General features: G+C 48.6%; 10 protein-coding genes across 10 annotated transcripts; 6 read left to right on the forward strand and 4 right to left on the reverse strand.

The window, feature by feature from the left end:
* Positions 1-430: 430 nt before the first annotated feature.
* UA08_01471 (hypothetical protein) lies at positions 431-1,807 on the reverse strand (the record flags this gene model as incomplete). Its single annotated transcript, XM_020261139.1, has 2 exons — positions 431-1,509; positions 1,600-1,807. 2 exons carry the CDS (start codon positions 1,805-1,807, stop codon positions 431-433), a joined length of 1,287 nt encoding a protein of 428 aa, XP_020123428.1.
* Positions 1,808-2,521: 714 nt separating this feature from the next.
* UA08_01472 (hypothetical protein) lies at positions 2,522-3,881 on the reverse strand (the record flags this gene model as incomplete). The annotated part of the gene is made up of 2 exons (XM_020261140.1): positions 2,522-3,685; positions 3,810-3,881. 2 exons carry the CDS (start codon positions 3,879-3,881, stop codon positions 2,522-2,524), a joined length of 1,236 nt encoding a protein of 411 aa, XP_020123427.1.
* A 1,275-nt stretch (positions 3,882-5,156) lies between these two features.
* On the forward strand, positions 5,157-5,689 carry UA08_01473 (Eukaryotic translation initiation factor 1A; the record flags this gene model as incomplete). The annotated part of the gene is made up of 2 exons (XM_020261141.1): positions 5,157-5,177; positions 5,261-5,689. 2 exons carry the CDS (start codon positions 5,157-5,159, stop codon positions 5,687-5,689), a joined length of 450 nt encoding a protein of 149 aa, XP_020123426.1.
* Positions 5,690-6,529: 840 nt separating this feature from the next.
* On the reverse strand, positions 6,530-9,835 carry UA08_01474 (hypothetical protein; the record flags this gene model as incomplete). The annotated part of the gene is made up of 6 exons (XM_020261142.1): positions 6,530-7,462; positions 7,519-8,608; positions 8,657-9,133; positions 9,414-9,501; positions 9,562-9,739; positions 9,791-9,835. The coding sequence occupies 6 exons, from the start codon at positions 9,833-9,835 to the stop codon at positions 6,530-6,532; spliced, it is 2,811 nt and encodes a 936-aa protein (XP_020123425.1).
* A 2,819-nt stretch (positions 9,836-12,654) lies between these two features.
* On the forward strand, positions 12,655-13,767 carry UA08_01475 (hypothetical protein; the record flags this gene model as incomplete). The annotated part of the gene is made up of 1 exon (XM_020261143.1): positions 12,655-13,767. One exon carries the CDS (start codon positions 12,655-12,657, stop codon positions 13,765-13,767), a length of 1,113 nt encoding a protein of 370 aa, XP_020123424.1.
* A 655-nt stretch (positions 13,768-14,422) lies between these two features.
* Positions 14,423-16,451, forward strand: UA08_01476 (hypothetical protein; the record flags this gene model as incomplete). The annotated part of the gene is made up of 3 exons (XM_020261144.1): positions 14,423-14,632; positions 14,686-16,366; positions 16,417-16,451. The coding sequence occupies 3 exons, from the start codon at positions 14,423-14,425 to the stop codon at positions 16,449-16,451; spliced, it is 1,926 nt and encodes a 641-aa protein (XP_020123423.1).
* A 1,012-nt stretch (positions 16,452-17,463) lies between these two features.
* UA08_01477 (Mitochondrial inner membrane magnesium transporter mrs2) lies at positions 17,464-19,133 on the forward strand (the record flags this gene model as incomplete). The annotated part of the gene is made up of 4 exons (XM_020261145.1): positions 17,464-17,524; positions 17,628-17,830; positions 17,892-18,520; positions 18,581-19,133. 4 exons carry the CDS (start codon positions 17,464-17,466, stop codon positions 19,131-19,133), a joined length of 1,446 nt encoding a protein of 481 aa, XP_020123422.1.
* Positions 19,134-19,504: 371 nt separating this feature from the next.
* Positions 19,505-22,649, reverse strand: UA08_01478 (hypothetical protein; the record flags this gene model as incomplete). Its single annotated transcript, XM_020261146.1, has 4 exons — positions 19,505-20,261; positions 20,515-20,603; positions 20,700-20,753; positions 21,168-22,649. The coding sequence occupies 4 exons, from the start codon at positions 22,647-22,649 to the stop codon at positions 19,505-19,507; spliced, it is 2,382 nt and encodes a 793-aa protein (XP_020123431.1).
* A 581-nt stretch (positions 22,650-23,230) lies between these two features.
* On the forward strand, positions 23,231-24,112 carry UA08_01479 (hypothetical protein; the record flags this gene model as incomplete). Its single annotated transcript, XM_020261148.1, has 2 exons — positions 23,231-23,468; positions 23,523-24,112. The coding sequence occupies 2 exons, from the start codon at positions 23,231-23,233 to the stop codon at positions 24,110-24,112; spliced, it is 828 nt and encodes a 275-aa protein (XP_020123430.1).
* A 506-nt stretch (positions 24,113-24,618) lies between these two features.
* UA08_01480 (hypothetical protein) lies at positions 24,619-26,486 on the forward strand (the record flags this gene model as incomplete). Its single annotated transcript, XM_020261149.1, has 3 exons — positions 24,619-24,906; positions 24,987-25,376; positions 25,485-26,486. 3 exons carry the CDS (start codon positions 24,619-24,621, stop codon positions 26,484-26,486), a joined length of 1,680 nt encoding a protein of 559 aa, XP_020123706.1.
* Positions 26,487-26,549: the final 63 nt, after the last annotated feature.

Below are 26,549 nucleotides of genomic sequence, written 5' to 3' on the forward strand. Positions count from 1 at the left end.
TTCTTCTTTTTCAAAGTCATGCGTCCGCACTTTCGTTCAGCTTCCTTTTCTTTTATTGGTTCACTTTCAACTTTGATACCATTGAAGACCCTGTTCTTCTTCTTCTTCTTTCTTTACTTTTTTATTATTCAATGGGAAACGCTTTCTAATGTATTCTAATGTTGTTGGCACGCCAATATTTTGATGTCCATGCTCAAGTTTGTTTTGACTTGTTAGTTCTTCCTACCTGTTTTTACCGAGAGCCCTAATTCAATCAGCAAGCTGGGAGCATGGTTAATTGATCCTACCCATGTATCACTCACGGAACATAGATTTCGTATTCATCTTTTTATGGCCGTTCGAGTTGGTATTTACTCGAGTTTAAAATGTTAATGCTCATAGATAAGATAATAAAAACGACGAAAACTTGACATATATATACATGAAGATTCTAGTCCCAAGTAATGTGTTTCGCAATTGTGCTTTCAACAGGCGGAATCAGTGGTCTCAGCGCATAACCATAATCTCCCGCATTAGGTGTGCGAAGCAAAGTGTGGATGTGGAACTTCTTTGGCTCCTCATTTGTCAAGAAGACACCAGAGTGGTGGTCAAACTCGATCAGAATAACGGGGCTTTGAATACGATAGTAGAAGGGATCATGGTCCTCAAACCCTCCAATCCAGGAGAAATATGTCTCTGATTCGTACTTCCGGATTTGCTCGATTTTGAGATCCCGTGACTGTTTCGGAAGATATAATAGGTACTGTTCAAGGATCCCATAGACGAGGACTTTTTGCTCCGCGGTGAAGTCGGAGACGAGAACACCCTCGTAAGGGACGTGTCGGTTGTCGCGGTACGCGCCACACAAGTGTCGTTGGTCGTCTTTGTTGATGCGGCCAAGAGGCATTTCAGGATCGACCATCTGCTTGTATGTTTGAGCCTTTTTCTGAACTTCCGACGGCAGCGATTGCATGAGCTGGATTCCAAGTGTCTCCTCAACTTGAAGGATTCGAGTGCCCTTGTAAGAGCCGGAATCAATCTCATTAGGCTCGGCTCCGGTGAACCATGGGCTGGCAACAACCTGTCCCTTATAGATGAAGATATTCAGACAGAGATGGTGACCGTAGAATGTCCAGCCCCATGGTCGTGTGGTGGAAGGCCGTCCAAAAATGGCAAAATTGTAGGAGAATTCATTCATGACCTTGGGTGACTCAACTAGCTCTCCCAGAAAATGGTTGATTCGCATTGCTTTTACTGCTTTTTGATACCCTTCGGGAGACAGGGTGTTTTCGAGTACTTTGAGAATGGCATCTCTGATTGGTACGTCAATTTCATCTAGTCGCAGACCCTTGTGCACAAGCAAGAATTCCGGGTTGGACCATGTGCGCCACTCGGGGGAATCTATGTGAAAGGAGACAGCTCTACGCTGTTCGTCGTTTAATAGTTTATATAAGTCCTGAACCGAAGCGACAATCTTCTCAACAGGTAATCCCTCGTCATGAATGGTAAACAAGTTTTGGCGAATGATCCCTGTTGGATTTCCGGAAGCGTCAGTTACGTTTATTGACACCGCCATGCCCTAAGTTGTTGCTTGGAGAGACTGGAGAGGAAAAGGATTACCGTCTGATGTTACACCCTGGTAAGGCTCCTCATACAGGTCCCTCCAATGTTCAAACAAGGCGTACAGCCAAGGTGGAATGCGCTTTGTCTTGAAGGCGTGGGCATACTCATGGGCATCCTGGCTCTTCATGGTGGTAAAGCGCACGCCGCCGAGGTCGGGCAGGTATTGGCGATACTCGCCAGTAGGCTTTTCCTCTGTGGTAGACATTGTGATAATGTCGGTAAAGAAGGTAGGATGTACTATATCCTGAAACAAGATTGCAATTCCAGGAGAGAAGATGATGTGTTGATTGATATTATCTTTTATACTTCCCTCCCCGGGAAAATGGATGTGGGGGAGGGATAAAACCTTTCCCGGCTGGATAGTGATTTTCCCGCCCTGCGACGCAGGTCAGCAACAGGAACAGGCGTAACTACATCGTCGTCGTACGGCTCTAGTCGGCAGTTCGAACAATCCACGTGCATGATTCGGCGTATTCTGTAGCATTTACAGCGTACTCGTACTCGTAGCATATATCCTTGAGTACTCCGCAGGAGTAGCGCGATAAGGGGTCTTATCAACACACTATCCCGTAAATGGCCACGTTGGAGGAGGATTGTTTCTCTTGGCCCACCTAAGTATAGACATACTTACTTGCCTGGGCAGCTTTTGAAACGTTTTTTAATTAGAAAGCGAGGCAACTTTTTTTGATTTGGGCATCTGCTCCGGGTATAGCAAACTTGGTATGCATCCAACAATGCAGAAATTATCTAGGTATGCTAACTATTTATATGAAGCCAACTTGTTAAAACTAGGAGTATCTAATCATTATGAACAAACAAATACCAGCCAAGGCTGAAGGGTTACATGTGCATGATAAGTCAATAAGCAGATAAATAAACATGAGATCTGAGAGCTGCCACAGGATATCCTCGGATGAGCTTATAAAGATACCTCTTCGAGCTCACCTACACCCTCTTGTTGAGCTTTACCCTTTTCCTCGCCATTGCCATGGTTGGAATGTGGCACTTCGGTTGACTCCTCCTCTTCCTCGGCCTCCTCATTATCATCGCCGTTCTCGTTATTTTCAACTTGGTTGTGTTCTTCTTGCTCGCTACCCCTTGTAGTTTCAGCAGGCTCGTCTTTCGGAGGAGGAGAAGGTTGCGCTTGCTCAGGTTCGTTGTCCTGTTGAACCTCATTTGGATTGACTTCTGTAGGGCCACTGGGGAATGGAGTCGGCGGGCCATCTGAGACCTGATCTGCTCCTGATTGTGATGATACATTTGGTTGACTGCTCGTGGGTGCTATTGTTGTCTCTGGAACGACTGGTTCAGGAGCTTGCCGTTGTGGCTGCGGCTGCGGCTGCTGTGGTTGTGGTTGTGGTGTTTGTCGCGGACCCAACTGCCGATGCTTTGGGTCTGCATTCAAATAGTAACCCCGAACCCCAACGATTGTCCCCTCAGCCTCACATGCATCTACCCACTCGGGACGAACCACAGGGAGGTTCATTTCCACAGCCTTTTCCCATGCCGGGCCACGGCCTTCCGTGCAAACAAAATGTGTTGTATCAATTCGTACAGCGTCGATAAGCTTGCCACCGATCCGATCAACAGCGCGCTCCAGAGCCTCTCTTTGGGGTTCAGGCATAATCCCCGGGGTTACTGTTATGCCCGAAAGATCAGTCATCTTATGAGTACGGCATGTCAACTTCTCAGATTGGAAAGTTCCAGCTGATGTGCGCAATACGAGGTGGAAGGTATATTCGGCATGTACGGCAAGACCACTGATCTTGGTACTGAGCATTTCCAAAGGACGAGGTATCGATCCTGCTTTGGACCCGTTGCGGTAGAGTGAGAGGGATTTCAAGGAGGCTGTAGCAAGCTTTATCGGATCCCACTCTAGCACCAGAGATGTTTGTGTAGCATTGCGCAGACGGAGAACGGGAGGGGAAGGCGTTTCTAGGCCATAGGTATTGAGGATTCGTTTTTGTAGCGATTGGAAATTCGCTATGCTTGTTGACTCAGCGGCATGATTCCGTGAGACGTTGATGTCGACGATGCTTCCGGAGCTGATATTTTTAGGGAGTAACACCGAGGGGAATTCAATCTGTGGAATAAAGCGCACTCTCAGCAGTTATTTCGGGAAAAGCATGGAGCACAAATGGCGCCATTTATTTCGGCCTGATAAGAGGATGGATGTTGTGATGTCGGGGAGGTTTAGAGCTGCCTACCAGTCGGTTGTCCTGCGTTAACAAGACCGCAACGCCAGCGTCGACCTTGCCCACAGTCAAGGATACCAGCATCGTGGAGAAAGCTGAACAAGTTAAAGTGAGAGCAATGCGCCTGGTTCGATGGGAAGCGACGGAAAACTGAGCAGAGTTAAAGCGTTTCCTTGTCTGCGACTCGGCGCGTTCAACGTTGTTCTTTCCGCAGTTCGACGGCAACACGTGCCAAGTTTCCAGGTACGCTCCCCTTTCGTCCAATCACAAGAGACGTCTACGTATGCAATGACCTCGACACGCTGTATGACTCCTTTGTGCAAAGCCCATGATAATTACATGCTAAAATACGTCGCGCCAATGAAGAAAATGACTATTGGGATTCATTTACGGTTTTCTGGGAATTCATACATGGGCCGTTGCTGCATCAGCCTCATGACTTTGCCCAGCTGTTCGCTCATCAGCTTTCTAATGACCTGCGAGTCATATTGTGTAACTGCCGACTCGTGAACTGTGATCTCCAGAGATCCGGCCAGTGGCCTTGGCCGAAGCTCCACGCCTTCAGGAAGTCTTTCCTGCGGAAGAGGCCGGCCACTCGCATCGTATCCTTCCAGGTACAAAGCGTCGCGAAAGCCTTTGCGTGCTCGATCTGCACAGGCGCTGCGAACAGTTTTTTTATAGGGAAGGCGATTTACGGCGACATGCCACCATAGGGTGTTTGGATCTCGGTTCTCGTATGAATGCAGAATCTTAGGGCGTAATACATGCGGCAGCAGTGCCATGTGACTGTGTTGCGCTGCCCACCAACTTGTCGCAGGGCTGAACTGGTAGAGGAACGAAAAGTGTTGGCTTTTGATTGTTGTCCAGCGAGGCGGCCTGCCAGTGCTGTAAGCAGGAAGTATTACCAACATGTTTGACAAGCAACAGGAGGTTGCCGCGGGTTGAGGATCATCGTCGGCTGCTTCGTGATCCGGTCAGATTAGCAATGTCAACGTACAGAAAGCCGCAGCCACATCGACTCACCCAGACAGCAGCAGCTCGCTTGGACACGAAAGGCCAGCGAAGCAAGCGACGTGCGTGTGTGGTGTGAGGAGAAGGCAAAACCTCGGGCGGTGAGCAAAACCCGACGGGTGGCAAGGCCTGAGGCAGCAAAGGCAAGCCGGCGAATCGGGGCGGGCCAGCCAATTCAGCACACCCCACCGCCCGACCATTTTTAAACCCCCTCCTGCCTGCCCATCCCACTCTGTCACCAACTCCAACCATCTCCTGCTCCAGCGCAGTACAACCAACTGCGCTCTCTTTTTCCTGACAGAGGTCCTCACTCAGCCTTTAAACTGACACTGCTGGAATCGGTTCACCATGCCGAAGAATAAAGGAAAGGTGAGTTTTGTTGCTGCGCGCACAAAAAGAGAACCCCCCGCTTTTGCCGCTTGGACGGTTGGCTGACGGTTGGAAAAATCTAGGGTGGTAAAAACAGGCGTCGTGGAAAGAACGAGAACGACAACGAGAAGCGTGAACTCATCTTCAAGGAGGATGGCCAGGAATACGCACAGGTCGTGAAGATGTTGGGTAACGGTCGTCTGGAGGCCCAGTGCTTCGATGGCGAAAAGCGTCTTGCACACATTCGAGGAAAACTGCGCAAGAAGGTCTGGATCAACCAAGGAGATATCATCTTGCTCTCCCTGCGTGACTACCAAGATGAAAAGGGCGACGTCATCATGAAGTACAGCGCCGATGAGGCTCGTAGTCTCAAGGCTTACGGCGAGTTGCCCGAGACCGCCAAGATCAATGAAACCGATACCTATGGCCACGAAGGCTTCGAAGATAACGTCGAGTTCGACGAGGATCGTGATAGCAGCGACGACAAGGAGATTGATGTCGACGAGATCTAAGATTTCTTTTGTGAAGCCCCCGGCCAGCTTACCGTTTGTCAAATGGTTTGCCTCGGGCGGGATACGGGGTGCCATGGGTCGAACTGGGTCACTTTCTTACTGGATAATTTGGTGTCTTAATCAATACTGGGAATCACATTCAAGAGCGTACTCATGAAGTATCATTCACGAGATCGTTTCTTTGACATGGTATGGTAGAGTCCCACCTCGATCTGTTGGACTCGCGCCGACGAACGCATCAAGAGGGCAATCTTTAAGCCTCTTTACCAGGTCACAAAATGATTGATTGGAGGTCTCATCTCATTGTCTACGATTTGAATGGCCCCGGAAACCTTCGTCACTCCACTTTGTTGTCTGACATTGCACCCTCAGTTACATGGTTATCCTGTGACTATCGGGTGGCCGAATAATGCTCAGACAGCATTAACGAACTTCATTTCTTGATCTCGACGTTTTGCCACGTACGCATTCAACGCATGGATTACCAAAACATGCCATTTTTCTTCCTTCTCAAAAAGCTCCAGTCGTGTCTTTAGCACTGACGTGATCCCCTTTTAACGCATTGGCAACTTTCCTCGATACTTACGGAAATTGAAATGGCTTCTAGATAAAGTTTGATGTTGATGTTGATGTTGATGCAATGTATAGCAATAGAAAAAGAAATTCGTTGGTGCGCAATTTCCGTGGATGTTTTCTTTCCTATACCTAGGTAATTATCTGTTTTGAAACCTTTCGAGTAAGCAGTAGTCATCTCAACTAGCTACAAACGACCGTATCTTCGCTAGAGGTTAATTGTCATAATGAAGAATCATCAAGCTTAAAATAAAATTCCCAATACTATTAAGAGCTCTTCGGTTCGTTTTCAAAGACGCTTTTTCTAAAAAATCCAACGATCTTCCGCGCAGTCTCTCTACCAACCAGTGGGTTGAGTTCTTCCACGCCCATGTTTGCGACTTCGTGGATATTATTTGTCTCTACGCTTAGTCTTTCCAGGACTACTGGTGTAACGCCAGGCACAGAACGAAGCATGTCCTGGGGAAGCTGGTGAAAACTTCGATGTTCTATACCAGCGGCAGCCATGACATCTCCCGGATTCGAAGATGCAGCGATATCGACATCCAGACCAATCTGTACTGCTCTGATTGGATCAGGTTCGGGATTATTCTTTTTCAATTCTGCGAATATCTCGGCTGTTTGATATGGTGAGGAAGACCATATGATTTTCAGTCGCGGAAACGCAAGTGTTAGGAGGACAAGCATATGTTGTGCGGATTTAGGAGTTGAAGGGTTCGCCAAAGAACTGCTCGCTGCCGATGCAGGATTGCCAGATGAGGTGAATACATAGTCGGAGAGGAAACCCGTGCTAGGCAGCGAAGCCGAAGCAAAAGCGTCAAATGTGAATGACTTATTTTGGTCAAATTCAATTAGAAGTAGTGGATTTTTATAATATTTCAGCATCGTCTCGGCTTGGTTGTAGAGACGCCCGTTTCTCAAAGAACTGATCAAGTCACGTACTGACTTACGCTCAACACATATATCAGGCGTCAAAACGTAGTCTCCGACTGTCAATTGACAAGGGACAACCACCATGCTACGGCCATGTAGTAGAGATGGCAATGCGCTTCGAAACTCGCGAACATCAACCACAACAGTAGGCGGTGCTGAAGTCGCAGCTAATCGTCCACCACCAGCGATTCGTGTGTTGACAGTTCTCAAAAATTGTTCTTGAGGATCTTCAAGATTTTTGTCATGTGTAAGAGTTACGGCCATGCCCTGGTGGTGAGTGATTAGCAGGGATCTATGAGCAGCTTGTTGCCAAACAAACTTACACCCTTCTCTGTGATGAGCTTTGTAAATGCATCTTTCTCCCGTCGTACTGCGCTTAGGTAGCGCTGTTCCTCAACTGATCCCCCGTAGTACATGAAATATACCCGCACATTGCGATCGCTATGAGAGCTTCGGTACACTTCTACTCGGCGTATGAAAGCAGCATCTGGTTCATACATAATTATGTATCGTGGTCGAGCTTCTTCCAAGATTCGTTCGTCCATGTCTCCGTCATAAGGATGAATCATAACGAGATCATTCATGTCGTATAGCTCATAGTAGTCCTCCATACCCTCCAGATCATCAATTATATTATCTTCCTTCAGCGCCTCTTCGACAACATTTGGTTGCAGATCCTCCAGCAGTTCAGACACTTGAATAGGGGCTTCATTACCGACATCTACACTAGTATTTGGGGCACGACCGGCAGCTGCAGAACTCGTACCTCCACCACGTACACGGCGTCTTTTATTCGGAGGAGCTCTACCTGGCGCGGTAGTAGCGTTTTGGCTTTGTCCTCTGTTTGATGTATCACTTGAGCTTTGTTTCGGAGTATAGAGATTGTCTCTGACGCGAGAGAAGTTTCGTTTCCAATTCAAGTATTCTCTCAGTTTCCTTCGCATCAAAATTTCAGCTGATCCGCCATCTTCCGATGAACTTTCTTCATCTTCATCGGTGTCGGTGACAAAAGTATTATGCATCAATGCTAAGTAATCTCGAAGTTGTTTGCAAGTGCGTTGGTCACCGCACATAATCAATATGGTGCTGTTAGAGTCGCCATGCTGTGCCGGGTTCAGATATGCGTCTTGCTCTATCTCTTGCAGGATCTCTGCAAGAACATGCCACTTGGGTTGCTCCTCAAGGACGGGTTGCAGGGCAGCTGAAAATGACGACGAAAGTGTTGACGAATCATTACCTGAAATTTTACCTCGATACACCCGAGATTTTGCAGATTCGAAAAGGACATGCGCAGCATCCAAAAAGAGCCAAGGAGAGAAGTTGTGTTTTGTTGATCCCGGGGGAGCTGAGTGGGCCGCGACAACCGTGTCTAAATATTTCAATAGGGACACCGCATCATATGTCAGGAGGGAGCTATCGCGGTTAGACAAGCTAAGGCATGAGTTTTGGGTAGGTTCTTACTGCAATATAGCCCTCAAGACTGTCAGGTCACTGGCAATTTGTCGCGTTCTGAAACTGACACGATGCCAGATCGGATCCAACTGACGGCGTATCGCTACGTCAAAATTCTTGTGCAAGGCGCTATCCAATGTCCAATCTTCCATATCAAGGCCACTATTGGCCTTCTTAAGCTCGGAAATGCTTGTCTCGACGCATTCCATAATCGCGTTTTGAATTTCCCTCATTTTATCAGTCATAGGGACTTCGAGTTCGATGACTTCAGCTTTCCGACGGCCCTCGAGAGACTCCGCAACAGTAACATGAAAGCGGGGCCATAAGGATGGTTTGCGCAGGAAAAGATTCCGCATCATGTTTGATAGAGGGGCAAAGCCAGTGGTGAAGGGTTCAGGGCTGTCCGAAAAAGCTTTCAAGAAGCCAGTTCGATTAAATTGACGATATATTCTAACAATAAACGCCTCTAAAGCCGTTGCCACAACTCTAGCATGAGGTTAGTTTGCCGCTCAACGTTTCCAAAATGAAGTAAACTTGCCTCTCTGCATGCAATAGGATCAGACCAGTGATCTTTTCTGGATCGAGAAGCTCTGTAGCAATGTTAGATATATGCTTGACCAAATTTAAGATGATTCAAGCGCCTACTTGATAATAAATCAACAACAAGTATGCGTGATGTTACACTCAATATACCCCCCTGGCTATATGTCTTCTCTCTGATTTTTGTAAGTTAACTTTCAGGACAAATGATTGAATTGTGATATACCTCATAGGAACAGTAGCCCTATCTGTATTGATAACTTTCAGTCCCCGGGCCTTAGGGGACTTGCTAATAGCATAGTGCTCCGCAAGCGCTTCTCACATCATCAGTCATCTATCACACTAATTGGTCGGTGTCACCAGTGGCGCCGTACCTTCACCAATCCACTCATTCTCTCGATCGTCAGCTCCAACGATGATTATCAAATTATTGCCTGCCGCGTCAAACGCGTGGAGTAGGTTTGTCACGATGCGCAGAAGCCCGAGACCTCGGGCAAGAATGACGAGCTCATCTTCATTGCGGAGCTCGTTGAAAAGGCCTTGTTGATATTTCTATCAAGGTAACCATTAGCACATATCATGTAAGCGCAATAAATTTCTTACCAATGGCAACGAAAGCTTAACAGGTGCGCTTGGGCGTTCAGACATGAGGACGGCGTTGGCGCGTTTTAAGGAACGTCGCGAGATGGTTTAAACGACGGGGTACCTATCACGTGCTGCGACAGCGTTCACACACGGGAAATCTTATTGCAAGCAAAAACGTAGACCTAGATATACGCACTATTGGTTGCTATTTTCGCAACTTTTTCTTAATCCAAGCTAGGGTAGCATAATACCTAATACCTCGCGGACAGATCCAGATGTTGCGTCCGACGTACAACTACAGCTATGTACATATCTATGAGAGCGGTACTCCGGTATGTTAGGTACACCCCATCGGCCTGCTAAGAACTACCGTTTGTTGCCAGGGCACTTGTTGAAGCCAATATCACCCCAAATGGAATGGTTATAGGTATCTATAAAGTGCTATAATTCAATCGACCTGCCGTTGCACAACGAACACAGCTGGCTTCCACAACGACGCCTTCTTTTCTATCCAGTCCAGAGACTCTCCATCTTTGCCTACGATACATTAACAAATAGATACGGATCCGTTCTCCAATGCACTTGTGACCTCCGTACACATAGCATGCATGGGTACGAAATTGGTGTCCATGATTGCATCTTCTTCAGGCATTACAAGCCGTTCAATTTCGCTATATGGCGGTTGCGGTAGGGTAGGAGCTTTTGTTGCGCATGCATGTTCCGATGACCACGGGAAGACGAGTGAATGTCGGACAGCGAACTGTTTTAACGATGCCGGAGAAAGATGCGTGACAAAGGCGCTGTTGTGGCGTAGATTCTCTTCAATTATGCTTAGTTTGGAGAAGTATGCTTTCAAATAGGTAGACGGTGATTCAAAGGCGGCGTCGGCGCAATGAACGCAGTCGGTATTGTCAAGCGCCTCTGTATCATTTAGATGGCATAGGAGTAGGAGGTGTGTGGCTTCTCTGTATAGTCTCAAGATCCGTATGCTATGGCGACCAATGCATGAGTTCAAGCTCAGTTTTTGGAGTGTCGTTGCATGATGTTCCAAAGCCTGAGAATACAGATATGCACTTTGGAAACTTATAGCAGGCTCTTGTAACCATATCATGACATCCTTGGTGAGATTTGAAAGCTTTTGGAAGAAGTCACGAAGAGAATGCCACGCCTCTGGTAGTTTCCCGTGGATATAAGAATTGTTGTTGTCACCATGTCTATCATCCCATTTCTTTTTGAAATCATTTTCAATGGCCGCATCCAATCTGGCTATGAGGGCCATCACCGCGTCCTTCAACAGCAATTCAGATGCATTTATCTTCCAACTGGACTTTATCGTATCGTATCCTTGCGAAAAAGCAACTTTCAACCCATTAGCCAGATGTAGAGTCACGCCGGCTTTTGAACCTCTCAAGGTTTCTATTCCGGCCACCATGAAGGACACGATAAACCCAATTCGTACTGCGTCTGCAGGTAATGATGACTCTATCAGAGCGTGCCTGACTTTGGAAATGGCATCGGTATAGAGTGTCGTTGTCAAATTCCTCTGGTTGGTTGAAGTCAATCCGTATGTACGACCGGTTTCATGCTCATAATGTGCAGCTGCAAGTGCAACAGCCGCAGATTGAAGCACAACTTCCGAAACCGATGTCTGCGCCAGCGTAATCTCCCATAGCGTTGAGTCGTAGTAACTGGAAAAGGTTGGAATGGTTTGTGATCGAAAAGATCTTAGAAAATACCAGCTACAGTCATCTTGAATGAAGCAATCATTAGAAAAAAGTGACCTCATCATCTCTGCGTGGCATGCCCGTGTCTGCTGAACGGAATATCCATCGCACTTGCGGCCCGTCTCGGTGCATCGGCGGCACGATGGTCGTTCTTCATCGCACTTTTTGCGTCTTATTCTGCACTTTGTTAGTGAGTTTACAAGCAAGCTCAATCAAGTTGTTGCCAGATTGGATAACAAACTTGCAAGTAATGCATCCGCCACGTGATTTGGCGTGTTTCTGAATTCGCCTCCTGGGGGTAATAGTTTTACCAGGCTCGGGAGACTCAGAACATAGCTCTGTCATTCTGGTAGCCCGCACATTCGTGAAAGTAAGGAGAACCAAAACAGATGTTGTGATTATCTTCTGGCCCGCATTTGCAGCTGAATGAATCTAATCTTATCTGATGGAACCAAGCCTCACTGAACCACACTGGATCGCGTTATGATTGGGCCACACGCATTTTCGTGGGGCTTCTAACGACATTGGGAAATGGGCTTTTGTTCGACTATTCCCAAGCTGGAAAGATTGATTAGCGTGAAATGGGGCAAGTATCATGACTAAATCTCTGCTATGCATCGGAAGAGGCTGTGTAGGGGTTGAAATCGATGCTGCCACTGCACGATGCGCATTCGATGTGAGATACGAACCGTATTCGGCATAATCTGATGTCAGATCTTCTCTTGTCCCATGATGGCCTTAGATATAAAAGGACGTATTTACCATGCTTTCCATCACATCGCTTCGTTACAACCCCTTCTACTTCGACTAAAAAAGCGATGACTGCCGACCCGAACCAAAATTCTCTCCAAGAGGAGTCACCGGCTGATCCTTTTCTTGTTAATTTTGACGTCCCTTATGATCCAGAAAACCCTAAGGATTGGCCGTTAAGGAAGAAATGGGCAGTCACCGGTGTCCTATCAGCAACCGGACTCAACCGTATAATGGTGTCTACCATTATGGCACCGGCTTTACCCAACATCGCCTCGGACCTAAACATGACTACCATAGAGTCTATAATGGCAATGTCCGTATACCTCCTTGCCACAGCAGTTGGGCCCCTAATTATTGGGCCCCTGTCCGAAGTCTACGGCAGGAAACCAGTCTTACACACGACAAATGTCTGGTTTCTGGTTTGGAAACCTGATCTGCGGATTCTCTAACACAAGAGGCCTGTTGCTGGCGTCCCGCCTATTGGCTGGGTTCGGCGCCAGCGCCATTTATGCACTTGGAGGCGACGTGCTGGGAGATCTTTGGCGACCTGAACAGCGCGGTCGATCGCTTGGACTATATAGTTTGATTCCTCTGCTCGGTGCTGCCGTGGGCCCAATTGCTGGTGGACTCATCGTGGGCGCAACTACATGGCGATGGATCTTTTGGTCAACATCTATACTTCAAGGGACCATGGTCATAGGATCTTTTATCATCAAGGAAACCTACGCGGCTGTAATTCTGGAAAAGCGCGCGTTTCAATTGAGAAGAGCAACTGGCAACGACCAGTATCATTGCGAATCAGAAATGCAGTCTGCCGGCACTCCCACGTCAGGGAAGCTTAGAAGAAGTCTCACCCGGCCTATGCGACTTCTCATGTTTCACCCCATCATTCAAATCCAGGCTTGCCTGGCGGGCCTGAACTATGGAGTCTCGTATATTGTACTGACAACATATGCTGACCTGTGGACATCAAAGTATGGCGAGTCTGTGACAATTAGCGGTCTGCACTATATCTCAATGTCTCTAGGTGAGGTTTTAGCCGCGCTAATTGGCGGTCCTACCATGGACTTCATTTACCGTCGCCTATCACAACGAAGTACTTCTGAAGAAGGTCGACCAGAATACCATATTCTGCTCATGCTGCCTGGGTCCGTACTCTTGGTAAGTGGCCTGTTCATGTATGGGTGGGCTGCTGAGTCGCACGCGTTCTGGCTCGTCGTCGATATAGGAGCTGCCATTCTCTCTGGCGGCGGTACGATGGCTGGCCAATCTTTTCAAGCCTATGTTATCGACACATACTCCGAGCATACTGGCTCGGCGCCTGCAGCAACTCGATTTTTGCGGAGTTTGGGAGCCTTTGGACTACCGCTTTTTGCACCGGCCATGTACTCATCTCTAGGTTATGGCTGGGCAAACAGCATGTTGGCTCTTGTCCTTGCGGCATTTTTCTTTCCAGCGGCCCTACTCATATGGATCCAGGGAAGAAGAATGCGCGAAAAGATGAAAGCGAGTTATTGATTGCAGTGTTCCAAGTCTTCCTACTTAGGTGAGCAGCACTATACTTTGGTAGACTGCGTTTTGGGTGTAAAAGAAAGCTGCGAACAGAGAAGACCATCTCGATGTACCTACTTAATGGTCTTATGGCGAGCTGTACCAGCTTTGTGTCAAGTATTTTAAAACAAGTCTATAACATGTGCTCGGGATGCATTGCCATAAAGGCAATGACGTCCTAGACGTTGTATACAGAAGCCGCGTTGCCATCCATCGTCTGTGATACAATCCTGGACATATCTTGACTCTTGGCGTGGCTCAGGCACCCCCACTAAAAAGTCCCGTGCCGCGCTGCCTAAGGCCCACATTATGCATTATGTAACTAATCCGCCTGGCTGACTCGCCCGTTAGACAAGCACGCACGTACCTACCCCATTGCGCTGTCAAGTTCAGTACAACCAGTCTAGCACTTCTTGGATGCTGTTTTGCACGTATCAAGCAGCACGAGACACCGTGAGCACATTTATTAATACCTATCGATCCGACTCATATACTCCCGCGACCTCCACATCTACGAACACGCTGCGTGCTCGCTATGCATCAGCAGTGATACTAAAGTGGAAGCCTACCGATCACTTCGCTTGTTCCACAATCTCTAATAGAGACCATAGGATCGCTCGCCATGCCGTCCATTCTCAGCGATGCCGATAAAGAGACTGTGAAGAGAATTGTTCCCAAGCCGGGCAACAAGATTCTTGCTGTCGGTGTCGCACGTCTTTACGTCGCCCACCCCAGTTCTCAGAAATGGACATACACCGGCCTCCAGGGCGCTGCTGTCCTCGCCAATGACCTAGTCGGTCACACATTTTGGCTCAAACTCGTTGATGTCTCAGTAAGCTTGCAGGATCATGACCAGAGCAAGAAAGACGACACTAACTTCACTAGCCCGCGAGTCGTGGAGTGCTCTGGGACCAAGAGATCTACGATGGCTTCTATTATAACCAAGATCGGGTTTTCTTTCACACATTTGAACTTGAAGAGTGCCCAGCGGCTCTTTCATTTTCGGATGAAAAAGAGGCAAAAACTTTCTTGAAGAAGATGCATGAGCGCGAGAAACACGCCAGCAAGGAAACCAAAGCCACCCCGTTTGCCTCGAGTCGCGGACAAGGACCGGCGCCTGTATCTAACGGAAAGCATGGCCGTTCACTTTTCAGCGGTCTACTCGGCAGAAGTTCATCAGCTGCAACACCGTCCGCACCACCGCCACCTCCTCCCCCAGTTGCGGCTCCGGTACAGCCTCCTCCTGCGCCTGCGCCCGCTATAGTACACCAAGAAACTTCCTCATTAGATCTTACGGATCCGGAAATACAAGGGGTCTTAGCAGAACTGCGACAAATGGGAATTACCGAAGCACAAATAAAGGACAATGAGGGATTCATAAGATCCTACATTCAAAACCAGGCTACTGAAAGCGCTGCCAAAACATCTCCTTCAATAGAAGACCAAAGAAAAGTGAAAGCGCCTCCGCCTCCTCCGCCCGCTGCGGCACCGCAACCCAAGGTTGCTGCAATTAGCCCTCAAAATACTGGTGGTAGTACTGGGAAACGTGGTCCCCCTCCCCCGCCGCCGTCGCGCAGACGAGTAGATGTTTCTCCAGCTGCCCAAGAACCGGAGGCCCCTGCACCTGCGCCTCCTCGTGAGCCATCACCACCTCGCCCAAGATTTCGAGCGCCGCCTCCCATTGCGGACGCCGGAAAGTTTGCCGAACCTGTGACTGCACCTGGCAGGCCTCGCGCTTCATCTAATGTAATAAGCGGTCCTCATCCTCCCCCACGACCTCCAAAGACACCAATGGATGAAGCCCCATCGCCTCCACCTCTGCCTAGAAGTCATGGTGTACCCCCTCCTTTCCAGGGAGAAAGGAAGGTTTCTGCGCCGCCAGTACCAAGTCGAGCGAGCCCGGGGCATGCACCACCACCTCCACCACCTCGAGAAACTACTCCACAGCTTCCACCAAAAGTTCCTCACACGCATGTCCCATCTCCTGTCCCTCCACCTCCTCCGGTACGCGGATCTGCTCCTCCACTTCCTCCACCAAATGCTCGCCCCGTACCTCCCCCTCCTCCTCCACCACCTGGCCCTCCTCAATCACTGCCACCTCGAATACCAATATCTTCTACATCTGGTGCTCCGTCGGTCCCACCGCCTCCTCCGCCTCCGCCTCCTGGTGGTCATCCCTCTGCTATCCCTCCACCTCCGCCACCTCCGCCAGCTCCCAGTGGCCCTCCTGGCCCTCCTCCCCCGCCTCCCCCGCCTCCAGGAGGCCCAAGTGCAGCACCGCCCCCGCCCCCGCCTCCCGGTGGTGCAGCACGGCCTTCTCTGCCTTCTGGCGGTGGTGGTGGCCGAGACGATCTGCTTGCAGCTATTCGGGCTTCGGGAGGTCAAGGTGGTGGTGGACTGCGAAAAGTTAGCGCTTCAGAAAAAAGAGATCGGAGCGCTGCGATGGTTCCTGGAGGAGCAAATGATACTCCAGCTGCATCGACTCCCAGCGCTACACCTGGTGGTAGCTTAGCAGACGCTCTACGAGGTGCCCTAGACAAGCGAAAGCAGGTAGTTAGCGGCAGCGGTATGTGTAAATCGTCCTTTTACAAAGTGATTGTGCTAATAACGCTATAGATGATGAAAAAGAAGACGATGACAACTGGGATTGATATGATTTCTCACTGGATAGATCGGACTTGGAAAATAGACGGAAGGCTGCTCCGCATCTATGCAAATTCACTCGACAGTGCACGCTGGGACGTTAAATACATTGTACGTGTCTAGAAGCCGCACTATCCGATTACTTCAAGGCCTACCGAGGTAGAAGTACATATATGTAGAAGGCTACATCTTCTATTCGACAGCGGGGATCCAAGTAGGATTCCCTCGAACATTTTCCATCATCGACATTTTTCTTTGAACCTGTATATATCTAAATCTTGAGTTTGCGGGTTGCGTAGACGTATAGCTATAAGATCATGAATTGCCAAGATTGATTTGCTATGAAAAATCCATCCCAATCCATCTACCACCGCCGTTCGAGGATTTCAACTTGTATGTCTGGGGTTAGTATTATATCTTGCCAGTGTTGTTACAAGACCCGTATACAACTCCAAATCTGAACACCTTCCGTTTTCAGATTGTATGCAATTGACGAGTCTTCGCACTTAGAACGTTAAATCTCCAAAATCATGTATCCAACGTCACAATAACTTGTAACAGCTACATAGATCCGTTTAGGGCCGGGAAGCAACAACCCTATCAATATCACATGATCTACCCATGCCGGCGGTGGCACGTGACATATCGGGATGTCATCGGTCAGCGTTCGGCGCTAAGTGTAAAGAGCATTTTGTCGCCCATGGCGGTCCCGTCTGAAAAAGCGAAATACCAGCATCGAAAGAGCTGTTTTCCTCTATTGTAGAGTGTTTCTCTACAATCAGTAGAGATGCTGGTGGCTTCCTCTATCAAACCTTCGGCACCATCGGCCAATCTCCTCCGGTTCCTGAGATCTCAATCGGATTCGTTATTTTTCACATCAAATCCAACGAGATATAAAGCCGACACAGCAGGTATTACAGCTACGAGTCGATGGAACAATCGCAAATTTGGGAATTCACGCTGGGTACGATTGTACCCAGCTCCGTGTTCAGCGCAGATTGAAGCCTCTCTGTTTCCTCCATGGCATTCACCGAAAATTCCCACCTCGCGGAAGTTATCTCACCTACCTTCCTCTCCAGAAGTAAGACCTAACGGGCCTTTCGCTACACCCTTATCTGTTGCTTCGCGAAGCGCCTCAACGAAAAGCCCGCACTATTGGTATAATTGGCTGTTTAGGAAGGAAGCCTATCTGAAATGGAAAAAATCCAACAATACTCAGATCACAACCTTTACCGACGAAGAAGCAGAGGGGAACCTTTTCAATCTCGGACGAACACTCGCTTCGAAATCACACGATGAACCTCGGCTACGATGCACCGAGTTCGACGAAAACGGTAATGTTACCTTGGTTAATGGAGAGTTTCGAAAAAGTGAACTCATTGCTAAGGTTTGTTTACCTGCCTCTAATAATGTTAGCGGATGGAGCAGGCTACTTACTTCACATGTAGTATGGGCTTTTGAATCGAGACTTGCGAAAAATCGATTCCTCCGTCCTCCCTCACATCCTCGTCCGACCAAATACAATTCTCATTTCACTCCTGCATCTTCGCGTCTTGATCAAGGCTGATCGAGTTCTCGTTTTCGACGCGTATGGCTCGACAAATTCGTACACCCAATCTGTCTTCATGTATGATCTGGAGGGGAAGCTAAGACAGCGTCATGCTCCCGGTTCAGGAGCACTCCCATATGAATTTCGCGCGCTTGAATCTGTCTTGATTAGTGTAACCAGCGGCTTGGAAAGCGAATTCGAGGGCGTGCGCGACCCTGTTGTGCGCGTCTTGCGGGCATTGGAGGAAGACATTGATCGGGATAAACTGCGACACTTGCTTGTTTATTCGAAAAAGCTGGGTAGCTTCGAACAGAAGGCGCGTCTCGTGCGAGACGCCATAGATGACTTGCTGGAAGCTGATGATGACCTGGCTGCGATGTATTTGACCGATCGTGCCCAAGGAACGACGCGGGCCGAGAATGACCACCAAGAGATAGAGATGCTTCTGGAATCCTATCACAAAATTTGTGATGAGATTGTGCAAGCCAGCGGAAACTTGGTGACCGCCATCCGCAATACTGAGGAAGTGTAAGTTTAGTTCGGCTATCGTGGACAAAAAGAAGATTTCTCTAACGTCTTTGAATCTAGGGTCAAGGCAATTCTGGACGCAAATCGAAATTCATTGATGCTTTTGGATCTGAAGTTCAGCATTGGAACTCTTGGGCTTGCCGCAGGTACTCTGCTCTCAGCGTTGTACGGCATGAACTTGAAGAACTTCATTGAAGAAAGTGATCTTGGTTTTGGTGCCGTGTCTATATCGTGCTTCGTCTTCAGCATTATAGTAAGTCTGTATGGCCTTGCGAAACTTCGCAAAGTGCAACGGGTGAGGATGTGGGGAGAAGGCATGGATTCCGCGGGTATTGGCCCGCTTCAACATCGCAGTCTCGCATTAAACCAACGCGGAAATTGGCGTTCTGATGCAATCGAACCTTTGCTGGCCGGACTCCCTGGCGAAGGACGGTCGGAAAGACTGAGGAGATTTAAAGAGGCTACCAAGTCCAACCTAGGAAAGGGAAACTCCCCTGCGGAAGCAGCTCGCCGTGCCGCGATCATGCAAGCCCAGCAGTTGGCAACTCGCCAACAAAGTAAAGGAAACAAAGGCACCGAGGGAGATTCTGAGGTAGTAGCTGCGAAGACATGAGTGGCTGCAGCCGTGAAGTTTTTCTCACACCGGGCGATCACTTCTACTTTATCAATACCCGAAACACAGGCGTTTTTCATACTTAATAAACTTGGAGATAGATTGGATGGCAGCATCAGTGGCGTCTAGCGAGACAATTTGTCAATTGTTCTTAATACGTCTCTTCTCATTGTAAGCATAAATTCTTGTATAAAGATAATTCATATTCAGCTACAATTATGGATTAAATAGCAATCTTATACCACAAGACGCCCCGTGGACTATGAATAAGGCACTGTATATTCAAATTTCTCTGATTCCTAGATAACAGAGTGGATATTTACAGAGAAATGGCTTTATTCAACCAGCATCTCCAAATTCGAAAGCCTGCATTAGAGTTTCGACTGATGTCTCGCTCCACTCCATACTCGCTTCACGAGCGCAGCATATAACTCACCATGTGAGCGTATATGCGCGCAATGTGGACTTCCCTCCAATATGTTCTCATCCACAAACCATCCTTTCTTCCTAGCCTCCTCTGCATGAATGTGCACATCTTTCCACTTGGTGATGTTATCATCCCTTGAGTACACATAGCAGATCCTGGTAGTACCCACATATTCTGGGTCCAGCAATGCCCTGCGCATCACCACTTGCGAATTTTCCTGTCGCCCAACAACATAACACGCCCACACTGGAAGTAGCGCAGCATGCGCAATCAGTGAGGCTACTGCTCTCCGCGGGTTGGTAGAAGGCTGAGCAACAACTATAGCGTTATGGCTTTGCCTATAGTCGCCGCCATCTGGGCTGCTATCCATGAGGATTCCTACCAGTGGCAGTGGCGCATTCGTAGCCTCACGAAGGAGGAAGAGGAGTTGAGTGGCAGTGAGGCCGCCTCCGTTGGAGAATGAATGTAATAGAATATTGACGCCATTTCTGCCTATCCCCGAGAGCTGCTGCGGGGTGTTCTTTGGACTGAGTTCTTTGTTCTGGATAAAAGACCATAGTAATACATTATCGATAATATACTGCACTGCAGGTCTGAGTGCGGCTCGCTGGCACGCATATGGGCTGACCAGTGTTGAAGCGGGTGACCGAACAAGCAGAATCCTGGCTCCCGGGGCAATTTCATTGTGCAACTTGACGTATCTGGATATGTGTTTCTGACGAGAATCTGTCCAACTGCATATAATAACCAATTGCCCCGGCGTTGGCGACTCCGGTGTATACAACCAAATCCGGGGCGTGAGCTTGTGAACATGCATCAAATTCGACTTGAAGCAGATTTCAAGGCACAACAGTCAGAAAACGATTGGTTGAAAGAGGATGACAAGAGATAGGTATGAGGCAAAGATGCTGGAATGCCTTGAGTTGCCGATGAGTATTGGTATCAGCGTCGGACCTTGGAGCGATCTTGAATGGGAGCACAGAAATAAGACGGTCACCTGCCAAAAGTTCGTTGCGTTTTACCAGCCCAAAGCTACTGCAACACTATAAACGAAAAAGTGAGACAAGAAGGAAGTCTGTGTAATTAAACTTCAGATATGCCGTTTGCAGCCATGGGCATTCCTCGGCAGCGGGCCGTACCTGAAGCGTAATTGTGGCCAGATCTTCGAAAACGAACGGCCAGTTGCATCCTTTCTAATGTGGTGGATACTTTTGCTGCTAATGCGTGGCAAGGTGAATGTGAACAATGGCGAATGCATATGAGTGACGGTAACTGCCGAGGTGGCCATTGACGTTTCCTCGCGATGCTACACAAGAGAATTGCTTCTACTGTGGCACAGCGATATTCCTTAGAAGATAAAAATAGTTCCCAATTATGTTAGACAGTATCTGTCTATAATTGCGAGCCATGAACATATAAGTGTATGAACATATGAGTGTTTCGGATGCGAATCACCCTCTAAACAAGATAAAAATGAACCACCGGGATATGAACAAGAAGAAAAGAAGAAAAACATCCTTGCGGAATGGATATCGCAAACAAACGCCGTAAATGCAAGGGGCAAAATAGACTCAAGATGTTAGAACAGTATGGAACCCTCTCCACACTGGGGACTCACATGAATGCTCATCTATATCACCGTCAATTTTCGACTTTACCCAGCCGGATTTATATCTTTTGCCATCAGAGGTGGGAGTATATTTCTCGCCTAAGCGGTATGACCACGAATAAGAGCACTTCTTCTCCGAGAACTCATACGCATATTGCATGCACCGAGGATACTCGGCACAGGCAGCAGCGCATTGTTCGAAAGACTGATAAGCTTGTTCCTGTACAGGAGTTAGCTCCCCTGGTGGGATTGACTGGTCTTTTTCTTTTCCTGGGGCGCGAATGTGGGCATCATCTGCATGGTTGTACCAGTCTTCCAGATCATCGCTGTCATGTGGTAGGCGGGCCGCCATGAAAGGCTGGTATAAGTCAGCAAACAGAATCGGTTGAGACAAGTCCTGTCGCTGCTGTTCATACTGCCAGACGGCATCCACATCGCCAGGAGTCACATGATGCAGGGATATTAGCGGCTGGCACCAGTAACTCTCCCCCAGGTAACGCCCAGGGCCGAATCGCAGCTTGCTCGGCGGCTCTCCCTGTAACATTGGCTTGTACAAGCCCAACTCAACGCCTTTTTCTTTGAGAGCTTTCATGAGAACGTAGTCGCCGAAAGCCTCTTTCTGTGCGATCTCGTCATACCGGGTGGTAATATCAGGATCGTCGTCAAGCACCCTAGCCATAGCTCCTCTGGATATTACAAACCCACTGCCCCCATGAGCGAAACCTTCATTGTTGACGTAGGTCTGCTCTCCGAAGTAGTGGAGTTTATTCGGGTCAAATTGCCGCAGCCATAGCATCAAATTCGTCCACATAATATAAGTGTCGCCCTCAAGGAAGACATACCAGTCGTGGCTGGGTCGCATTTCCCAAGTCTTCTGGAGCATGGGGATGAACTTGTATCGGTCCAACCTCCATGCTGCTTCTCCATTGCCACGTAGTTCCCGTATGTCCTGGCCAAATTTGTAGTACTCCTGCAGTTTGTGGTAGTAGTCGAAGTCCGGGCTATTCTTCACGGCTGTGGTGACATTGTCCAGGACATCGTAGATCTGGTAGGGACCGAGTGTTTGCGCAAGATCAGAGAATATAAGAGGATCCTTAGCGCAGCGCAGCGCCGTGAGGAGCTGAGTGGGGAGTTTATCGTAGAGCACGTTTGCGCCCGTCTTGACGATGACCGCGATATCTGGAGGGTTCAAGACTGCGTGGCAGCGACGGTCCGCCGTCGAATCAAGCTTATGTGTCGATTGATGATTTGAATCCAAATGCAGAGGCTGAGTCAGTCTCCCGCGCAGGCTGTCAATGCTGCTAATGTGCAGAGCGCTGATCAACCACAGCGCCAGCGACAACATGAAGATGGCAAGACCGGTATTCAATGCATAGCGCGGGACACCGGAGGGCAGTCGAGGAAGCTGCATGCTCGAATTGGCATAATCTATAGAGAGGGAGAGGGAGGCGAGGGAGGGGAGGGGAGAGAAGTGAATCATTAGAAGGAGGAGAAAGAGAGAGAGAGCGGATTGCGGAGTTTTCTCGTAGGGCAGGCACTACGTAATGTCTCACCGTTTCGAGTAGTGAGTCGACTAGTACCAATCGAGAATCAGTAAACAGATGATCGTCGCTAGCTGGTTCTGGCGGCCAATGGGGTTGCGCGGGTAATTATAGCGCCCTCGTGGTACCTGAGCGGCGCCTGAGGCTGCCACAGCCACGCATTCGGACCTGTTATTTCGCATTCACAAGCAAGGCACTTGAAGAAGAAGAAGAAGATGATGATGATGATGAACAAGATGAGTATATTACGATCTACAGACTTGTCCTACGTGCTTCGCTATTACGCTTCCTGTCTAGTGTAACCGCCGTGATGCGTACCGTTGTATGTCATGTCGTACACGAAAAATACCTCCGTCTTCTCGATTTTGCAGGGGCGTGACCGGTGGACGACTCCCCCCCTCCGGCCGCCTACTCAGTCTCTTCTCTTCTCATTAGCCTGCCCGGCCATGCGACGAAGCTATTGATCACCGAATCTCAGCGCTTTGTCCTGTCTTTTGCTCCTTGAAGGAACGTCTTCATCATGGCGGTCTTGGCCCTGTGGTTCCTCGCCTGGTCGTTGCTCTGGCCCTTCAGTCTCCAGGACGATGGCGCCTTCTCTTTCGTCAATCCTCCGCCATCAAACTCTGATATCGACAACCCTCAGTATACCGTAGGTTCTGATGTCAACATTGAGTGGGTTGGGCCCAACGACTTTCTGGCCATCATGCTCGTACACGTCTTGCCACACAATCACTCGAGCGAGTATACCTATGTGTTCAGTGTGTTAGCCCACCGTTTGCCAGTCTCATCTCCCCTTCTCTCATCGCTAATAGGTCTGCCAGGAAATGTCACCAACCTCGGTGGACACTACACGTGGCCCATGGCGCTGAATGGGATGAATCTTACCAGCTCGAACATTTTTACCTTCCTCCTGTACATAGAGGGAGAGGAATCACCTCGGGCAGTCACTCACAACTTCAATCTCACTCAGATCTCAACTACCACGAGCTCTGCAACGTCCGCCTCGACGACATTATCGAGTACTTCTGTAGTCAGCACTATCACCTCAGCTCCGGTCAACATTCCGACGTCTACTGGCGCAAACAATGTTCCCCAACCAAGCAATGGACTGAGCACTGGTGCCAGGGCTGGTATTGGCCTCGGTGTTACTGTAGGTGGACTTGCTTTTATCGCTGGCTGTCTGTTTTTCTGGCGGCGACGAGGGGGGCAGGCTGTTGCAGCGGGGGGTCTGGAAACTGAACAGTTGCCGGGTATAACTTACGAAGCTGTCGACCAGCACAATTCTGACGGTGCAGCAACGGAGCCGATTGAAGCACCAGGGGATTGTGTCGCATCAGAATTATCTGGATCTGGGCCACCACCACTTGAGATGGCAGACACTTCCAAAGTGCAGCATCACTGATGTGCATGAAGAAGCATACATGGCTTTGTAGCGGATGATACAAGCGTGTTTGATAGCCTGCATCTGTAAATAGTGAGCTTTGAATTCCTTGCTTCTTCTTCTTCTTCTTATCGAATTAACTCGCTATAATACTAAGAATTCTAGCATAACCTGTTGCACCGATTTATGCGCTGCTTTTATGCACACATTTAAGCATCGATTTATGCAGCACTGCAGGTCACGTGGCGTGCTGCGTGGTTGACGGAGACGGAAGATTGCCATCCAATCACGCGGCGCCTCACGGTGGGCCTGGCCATCTGCAAGCGGCTGACTGATTTGCCGTTGGCTTCGGAGTCCAAAGTTAATGTCGTATGGGGAATTTATGCAATTATACATACAGAAGGTATAAATATCCCTGCAAATGGCCCCTTCTTCTTCATCCTTCTCTCAGACCCCAATCTTGTGCCCGAGGAATGTCTGTACACTGCACATAGTTCTTCTATATATGCGGTGCATGCGGCGACGAAATGCCAGAGATCACTAAAGTGACTACGGCCTCCTCGAGGAAAGCGGACCAGCCCGAGTCAATGAGTCGAGTGTATTCAGCGCCTCATATCGATAACCAGGCTGCCTTTTATGCTGTGACGAAGGAAGAGAACGGCCAGGAAGCAGACTTTGCGATCCCATCTTATACTGATAAAGATGGCGATACTAGCAGTCGGGATCTCGAAAGTGGTAGTGGTGAGGGCAGTGCCGATCAAAACGCTGCGTTAGAAACCACCGAGACAGCCAGGTCTGAAAGAGACACAAAACTTGTAATTACTTTTTCTTTCACTTTTTTCTTTCCCCTAGAAACTTTGTGCCAATTTTTCTAACACTTCACTGAGGTGAAAAGGTCACTTGGGACGGCCCCGACGACCCTGCGAACCCGAAGAATTGGTCAACCAAGAGAAAATGGATGGCTGTCTTTGTCGTCTCGTGCTTTACCTTTATATCGCCAGTGTCCTCGTCCATGGTTTCCCCAGCTATGACATCTATCGCGAGCGAGCTTGGGATTGATACTACTGTTGAATCGGAAATGACCATGTCCATCTTTGTCTTGGCCTATGCCGTTGGACCTCTTTTCCTAGGTCCGCTCTCGGAAATCTATGGTCGACCGATTGTTTTGCAGACAGCCAACATCATATATTTGATCTTCAATATTGCCTGTGGTGTCTGTAAGACCAAAGGACAGATGATTGCGTTTCGTTTCCTGTCCGGCCTTGGGGGTAGCGCTCCTTTATCAGTAAGTTCCTCCCTCTCTTTTTCTCAATTCCATTCATTATTGCTATCCTACTTGTTTTTCTAGGCACAACGCAAATGCATGGTCATAGGATTAATGGTTTTCTCCTAGATCGGAGGTGGTGTCATGAGCGACTGTTTCAAGGCGGAAGAACGAGGACGGGCAATGGGATTCTACAGTCTCGCTCCACTTTTGGGACCTGCCGTTGGTCCTATTGCCGGGGGGTTCATTGCTGAAAAAACCACTTGGCGATGGATCTTTTATTCGACCTCGATTGTGGATGGCATCATTCAAATCGTTGGTCTCTTTGCATTGCAAGAGACTCATGCGCCGACATTGCTCAAACGCAAAGCCCAGAGACTAAGAAAAGAGACCCAAGACCCAACCTGGCACACCGAGTTTGAGCAGAAAGACCGTTCTCTAGCTGCGACTCTGTCCGTTTCTATACGCCGGCCATTTATATTGCTCGGAACTCAGCCCATTGTTCAAGTTTTGGCTGTATTCATGGCTTATATATACGGTCTTATGTATCTCATGCTAGCATCCTTTCCCACTCTCTGGACAAAGTACTACGGCGAGTCTGTTGACATTGGCGGCCTCAACTTTATCTCTCTCGGCATTGGCTTCTTTATAGGAGCCCAAATAACTGCGCGTTTGATCGACGGGATATATCGTCGACTCAAGGCGCGCAATGGCGGTGTTGGTTTGCCCGAATTTCGCTCCCCACTCCTCATAGTAGGCGCAATCTTCATTATTATTGGCTTGTTCATATACGCTTGGACAGCCGAGTACAGAGAATTTTGGCTGGCACCCAATATTGGAGCCGCCATGTTTTGTATAGGTGGAATCATGTCGTTTCAGTGCATTCAAACTTACCTAGTTGATACCTATACGCGATATGCTGCTAGCGCCTTAGCAGCTGCAGTCGTGTTGCGATCATTGGCTGGCTTCGGGTTCCCTCTTTTCGCGCCCTACATGTACGATGCACTTGGTTATGGTTGGGGTAACAGTCTAATGGCGTTTCTTGGTATGGCTATCGGGCTGCCAGCTCCAGTACTTCTATGGAAGTATGGCGCGCGACTGCGCGAGATGAGTCCATTCGCTGCTGGTTAAAAGGGGTGAGTTTTGAAAGGTCATTTTCCTTTCAAAGATGGAAAAAGAAGAAATGGATATTTT

This window comes from Talaromyces atroroseus (genome assembly GCF_001907595.1).
Source record: "Talaromyces atroroseus strain IBT 11181 chromosome Unknown scaffold_1, whole genome shotgun sequence".
In the NCBI taxonomy this organism is placed as follows: Eukaryota; Fungi; Ascomycota; class Eurotiomycetes; order Eurotiales; family Trichocomaceae; genus Talaromyces; species Talaromyces atroroseus.